General features: G+C 39.5%; 2 protein-coding genes across 2 annotated transcripts in view; one reads left to right on the top strand and one right to left on the bottom strand.

The window, feature by feature from the left end:
• The window catches only part of LOC105561625 (N-acetylgalactosaminyltransferase 6-like), a 7,846-nt gene extending 3,496 nt beyond the window's left edge, over positions 1–4,350 (top strand). The window contains exon 2 of the mRNA XM_012011769.1: positions 1,298–4,350. Within this exon, the coding sequence (XP_011867159.1) occupies positions 1,298–2,926 (1,629 nt within the window). The 3' untranslated portion in view covers positions 2,927–4,350. The remainder of the gene's footprint in view (positions 1–1,297) is intronic.
• Positions 1–6,203, bottom strand: part of LOC105561627 (hydroxyacid oxidase 1) — a 14,484-nt gene extending 8,281 nt beyond the window's left edge. The window contains exons 1-3 of the mRNA XM_012011770.1: positions 6,112–6,203; positions 4,835–4,966; positions 4,447–4,598 (exon numbers count right to left, since the gene is read on the bottom strand). Of these exons, the coding sequence (XP_011867160.1) occupies positions 4,447–4,598; positions 4,835–4,965 (283 nt within the window). The 5' untranslated portion in view covers position 4,966; positions 6,112–6,203. The remainder of the gene's footprint in view (positions 1–4,446; positions 4,599–4,834; positions 4,967–6,111) is intronic.
• Positions 6,204–6,831: the final 628 nt, after the last annotated feature.

Here is a 6,831-nt window from a genome sequence, read left to right on the forward strand (position 1 = left end):
GATCTCGTTATGTCTCTAATGACACTCTATCCGCTAGCTGATAAAACTTGTGGCAGACCTTGCGGAATCTGCCAGAGCCAATTAGTGCCAACAAAAATAATCAAATTTATCAATAGAGTATAATGGCAGATATTGCGGTGTGGCGATCGTGGCGCAGAGGTTTGTGCGCTGGTCTGGTAATCCGAAGATCCGGGTTCAAAATCTAAACAAAACGTTGTTGGTTTTTCGTTCGATCGCCACATAGCGAGGTGGATTTAGAGAGAGGTGTTGTAAGAGGTTTGGGCACGTTCTTTCAAAAACGCCTTGTAACCCTTAAGGGGAAATTGATAAAATGTATGTACATTACATTAATGGCAGATTGTGGACTGCAGAAAGAAAGAAGGATCTTACTGTTTCGTTTAAGTGATACGTTTCATTTGAACGAGCAACAAATAATAGATTATGCTCAGATTATGTCAGCAGACTCTGCTGACGGAATATCAGCCCAGATAACATGCATGTTTAAAAGACATCTTTAAGACGTCTTAAAGGCGTCTTAAAGAAGTCTTGAAGATGTCTTTTAGACAAGCATGTTATCTGGGAGCTTGATGCGGACGTAGTTGGTTGCCGGTTTTCCATAACATTCCGCGCAAATCTGGCTACGCACATAGTGTCAGCGTACTATTAACTATTTTGCTTGCCGAGCCTGAGAAGAAAAGAAAAATTACAGCAGACTAGATCTCGCGCCGCCGGTCGTCGAGAGAGAGAGAGAGAGAGAATTGGAGCGGTTGTAACTTCGTTGAGCTCAATTTCCTGCTGGCACGGTAAAAGAAAGCTACGCCGTATCTGCAATAAATACGCGAATCCTTTGTGGCGTCGGCAGTCGAAGCATTAAGTATCGTACCGGATATTACGAGTGGATCTTACGCGCGTGCATACTTATAAACCTACTTTCCTCATATGCGCACAACAGTTAGCAAACGAGTTTCAGCCGCATCTCTGTTGCATTCCTAGCGATCAGGGGAGCACCGAGGCGATTATGCGCTCAAGCCGGTTGTTCGGTTTTTTCTAGGATCGCAAAAAAATTACGCTCGCCGATTCTTCATTCGTGCATCGCCTGCAGATGCGCCGGTCGCGGTCAATGATTTTTTTTTCTCAACGTGATAACAGCGCAATTATTCGACGCGAAAAATGGATTGAGATTTATATCTTTCAAAAAATTCATTTCACCCCTGCAAGTATTTCTGTAAACGAATCTGTTATAAGAGCAGGCAACTCTGCTTCATCCGTAATCACCGATTTCAACATGTTTTTACAGGATGTGGATGACAAAATTGATTGGCACGACTACAAGAAGATTGAGGAGGAAGAGAAGCGAACGGGGATGGGAGAACACGGGAGACCAGCCTTTCTCTCCCCGTCCCTCGATGCGCGAAAGGAAAAATTGTATCAAGTAAATGGATTCAATGCGGCTCTCAGCGATGAGATCTCAGTGAATCGTTCAGTGCCTGATATCCGCCATCCGGATTGTAGAAAGAAGAAATACTCGAAGAACCTGGATCCCGTTTCTGTGATAGTGTCCTTCCACAACGAGCACTTCAGCACGCTGCTGCGAACCTGCTGGAGCGTGGTTAACCGCTCGCCGCCTTTCCTCTTAGAAGAAATCATATTGGTCGACGACGCCAGCACGAAAGTCGAGTTAAAAAAGAAGCTGGACGATTACGTTGCTCAGTACTTGCCGAAGGTGTCGATCGTGCGATTACCAAAACGCTCAGGGTTGATCAGAGGTCGACTGGCGGGCGCGAAGAAGGCGAGGGCGAAGGTACTCGTGTTTCTGGACTCGCATAGCGAAGCTAACGTGAATTGGTTGCCGCCGTTGTTAGAGCCCATCGCGCACGACTATAAAACCTGCGTTTGCCCGTTCATCGACGTGATAGCTTACGAAACATTTGAGTACAGGGCGCAGGACGAGGGCGCCCGAGGTGCGTTTGACTGGGAGTTGTATTACAAGCGGCTCCCATTGCTTCCGGAAGACTTGAAGAAACCCGCGGAGCCGTTCAAGAGTCCTATAATGGCGGGCGGTCTGTTTGCGATCAGCACCAAATTTTTCTGGGAATTGGGCGGCTATGATCCAGGCTTGGACATATGGGGTGGCGAACAGTACGAGTTGTCCTTCAAGATCTGGCAGTGCGGCGGTCAAATGTATGACGCGCCCTGCTCCAGGGTCGGTCATATCTATCGCAAATTCCCGCCGTTTCCCAATCCCGGCCGCGGCGACTTCCTGGGGAAGAACTACAAGAGAGTCGCCGAGGTGTGGATGGACGAGTACGCGGAATACATCTACAAAAGGCGGCCGCACTTGCGGGCGCTGGACCCGGGCGATCTGTCGGAACAGAAGGCGTTGCGCGCGAGGTTGTACTGCAAATCATTTAAGTGGTTCATGGAGAACATAGCTTTCGATCTCGTGGAGGTGTACCCGCCCATTGAGCCGGACGACTTTGCCTACGGGGAGATCAGGAACATGGGCGCGACCGATCTGTGCTTGGACTCGAAGAAGCGCAAGAGGGACGAACTTGTCATGATGGACACTTGTATGAAGGACGACACAAAAGTGTCGGGTGAGCAGGAGTTCCGGCTGACTTGGCATAAGGACATCAGGCCGAAGGATCGCACGGATTGCTTGGACGTGTCCAGGGGCGAGGAGAAAGCACCGGTGAGCCTGTATCCCTGCCATGGGAAACAGGGTAATCAGTTGTGGCGTTACGACGTCGAAAAGCAATGGCTACAGCATGGTTACTCGTCGAGATGCCTGGACACCGATCCGGGCGGTAAGAGAGTATTTGTGACTGCGTGCGACAAATCGTCACCCACTCAGAAATGGCGGATAGAGCAAGTTAACATGAAAGCGATTAATAATTGGGAGAACATAGGCCCGAAGCTCAAGTGAACACTCTCTTTCCTCGTACTGCCATAATGTCTGTTGAACAGTAGGCTCGCGCCGAATTCCTATTCGTTATAGAAATCTAGGAAGGAATTTCGTTTATTCCTGGTTACTAGTCATCGCAAATTTCAATTTGAGCAGCATACTGCACTTGTGTTGATAATTAACCAAGAGCAATCAGCGATCAGCGCGCGACCCGAGTAATTTTGCACGTAGCGTAAGGCGAAATTTTCGTTCCTTGAATGTGCAGACTGGATAGCAAGCGGTCTTCATATCGGCGGATGTGTCTATACATATCGCATAAGCGCTCTATCGTGCCTTACATCATACATATAGCCATACGTAGGAATACGGTACGATAATGATTTTAGCATTTAAGTTTCACCTTTCGCTCAAGTTAACATTAGACATATCCTTTTATTTGTGCTACAATGTGTTTTTCTGATCGAAACAGAGCTTTTTTAATGAACAAAGTTCTAAACATTCTATCGAGAAATCGTGAATATGATTTATATGTATAATATGAAACATGCATAAACTATTACGCAAACTGTTTTCTGTGTAATATAATTTCTGCATGATTATTAGAAATTATAACAAAGTTTCGAAAATTTTTAAGGTCTTTATCGTTTTACACAAAAAGTTATATTATGAACTTTAAAAAGATTCTCTTTGAAATCTCTAATGATTTCCGGAAAACTAACTTTTAATCATTTATGTGACATATTTTGTGTAATTTTAACTATTCATTCCATTAGTATTAATTCATAAATAAGTATTATGAATTATATGATCAAATTATAAGATTATTTTATCAGTGAAGAAAAGAAGGAATATACGAAACATTTTCCATTTTCAATGCATTGTGAGTAAATTATAGAATAACTTGAAATATAAAATATATCTATTTTTTTTAATAATACGCAGATATAATACAAAAAATTGTAAAATGAATAACAAATAAGCATTTTTTATACTACTAGTATCTTTCAACACACATACTATAACTTTTCTTTGAAATGTATCTATTATATAGGTAGAGAAAAACAAGATGCGGTTTACCATGCGATATTATCTTCTCTGTCTTATTCCAATTGAATATATATAAAAGCATGATTGCTTCTTATTGAAAGTTATTCTGCGATATACTCAAAGGGTCAAAGTAAAAACATGAAGTATTCGTTAGCAATTATTGTAAGAGCGAATGAACACACTTGAAGCATTTATTCTTTATATTTATCAGTATATTCGTTTATGTTTGAGTGAATGTTAGAGCAACATTGTTAACTGTCTGTGATCGTTGGTGTATCTGGACTAATCTTTGATTACTATTTTTATAGCATATTTATATGATTTAATACGAGTTTGTATTAAAAAAAATCCTTATATATATTTTACAATAAATGTAAGTACCAATCCGAATGATAAAAGTATGGTGTGCAATAAAGTTGTAGCTCTAACTGATCAGTAATGATCATATCTCACTGCAGTATCTAAAGAAACATATTCACGAGACGCCTACTCACCCCTTGCATTGGCGCACTCTCCGTCAGGATGTGCCATACGCTGCATCGCAGTAGGTGCGACTCCCAAGGGCATTGAAACTTTGTGACCCAACACTGTCGTGCTTATGTCCCTCTTGGACACGTCTCGCAGGAATCTAGGACGTATCCTGTAACTGCAAGAATATTAAAAATGATCGAGTACTGAGACAGACGCATTTTTAATCGCCAACCTGTACGAAGAATATATTTAATATATCCGATATCTCGCTACATCCATCTTGGAAAAATTAAATAACGATCTTTTCAGCTTACATATTTCATGTCGAACACACGACTATTTCTTATTTTCTACTTTCCCCCTTTTCTCCCTCAAAACTTTCTTACTTTTACTTGAAAAAGATAGATTTACTTTTTGAAAGCCTCCCTATTCAATTTGACGCTGTATTCTTCTCCCGCGCCGCTCTTGTAGTAATCCCTCACGAAGGCAGGCAAACGTTCCAGAGCATGCTTCTCGTAGTCCTCAATACACACGTATGCCATCCTATCACATGAAAAATTAATGTTGTTGCAGCTGTGCAATCTACGAAAGTATCTTGGAGATGAAACACAAGACAACTTATATTAAATCTGACAAGAAGAGGCCACAAAGGTTGACTTGCCGATTTCAATGAAAATTTTTTTGTCGGCTGCATCAAACTGACGAACTCTTTTCTTTGTCAGTTCTGAGAGCATTGAGGAAACATTTTACAGAATGAAAATTAATTTTCATTAGCTAGGCCATTCACGTGGTTTTTTCTTGAACTTTTTATATAGTTTCCTATTGTATTGTATTCCTGAATCTTCTCTTATATTATAATTTGTTCTTGTAATTTGCATTATAGCATTAAAAAAATATTTTATACTTGTTAATTGACACTTTGCGATATACCAGGATAGTAATAATAACATAATGTTGTAATACGCAGTGGCGTTATATAACAGAGAGCTTGTATAATGCGAAGAAGAATACAAATACATATATTATCTTGAAAATAAGAAAGATCTACAGTAAATTCAAATATGCTTTTGTCTTATAATTTGTGTGGAGGCGGTGGTCTTAGAGATGTTTCAGAAATAACTTCGTATTTAATATTCAGTAGTAAATCGATACTTTGTAACAAAACAGCAAATAACTGTATTTATATACTATATAACTTTACGTGACTAAAACGGTAGCAACTTCACAAGGTATATTATTACGTCTTTGATTATTGCTGACAATTGTAGCTATAAATATAAAGCGGATACTGATAGTGTCATCGTCACGAAAAAAAATTATACATAAAATTTTATTTGATCTAAATATTTAAATTATAGAGAATTATATTATCATCGGTCTAAATAGAAATTCTAACTCGCAGAATCACGTAACTTCGGATCACCATGGAATTAGGAGGTGGGAGAATCAGTAGGGAGTTAAAAGGCGTTTTTCAAAATGTTTAGTTTCTTTTTAATGAAAAATTACTGTTTAATAATTTTTCCAAACGGTGCAAAATCTCAAGATAAATTGGCCGAAATAAATATCTCAAGTTTGTCAAAAAGTAGAGTTAGACGGTTTTCTAATTAGGCCGACGTTATTAATTCGCTATATTAAAATTATAGAGAAAATTTACACATTTATGAAAGAGATTAACAGGATTGACTTACTCTGCGGATGGCTCGTTGTTCACTTCTGCTCGATCGTTAACAATCGACTGACTATTCCCGGCTGAATCTTCGCCGATAGCACGATGAAAGTCACAACTTCTAACCACAGATAAAATTATTTGCTCTTAATAACACTGGTTTTTTTCCATCCGTCTCCGTGCCGATGCGATGCGTGACGATGAATATATCGCTTGTCTTCTTATAAGGATGAATTGATAACACTCAATATAAACATCTACGACGCTTCCAAGAAGCGTGGTAATTTCAACAAGTTGTACGTACTTTCGTACGATTATATATTCTACGTCCTTAGTGAATTATTGTTTAATGTAATATTATAATATAATTCAAAGTAATGCAAATTATTTGATGTTACATGTCCTCAAAACATATTTTTAAACTGAAAAGGGTACACTACTAGCAAGCTTAATATTATAGTAGTATGCTGCCATCGATGTGTATTCGTTACGGCTATAGATAAAAATTGTAGAAACTCAACTCAAGGTAAACTGAGAATTACTGAGCTTATTGAAAATGGACTTTTGTTGAGATAATAATCAATAGCGTAACGCGTGGCAATACCAAAAGTATAACAATTTTTTGAAGACAGAAGTCTAGAATTGCTTGTAAATAGGGCGAGGGTCGATATACAAAGCACATGAAATCCATTTAAAGAAAGGTAAGTAATGTTTCGAGGAAAAGCTAAAAAATCATCTTTTC

The sequence above is a fragment of the Vollenhovia emeryi genome, unplaced genomic scaffold, assembly GCF_000949405.1.
Source record: "Vollenhovia emeryi isolate VEMERY1.0 unplaced genomic scaffold, V.emery_V1.0 DF939205.1, whole genome shotgun sequence".
NCBI lineage: Eukaryota > Metazoa > Arthropoda > Insecta > Hymenoptera > Formicidae > Vollenhovia > Vollenhovia emeryi.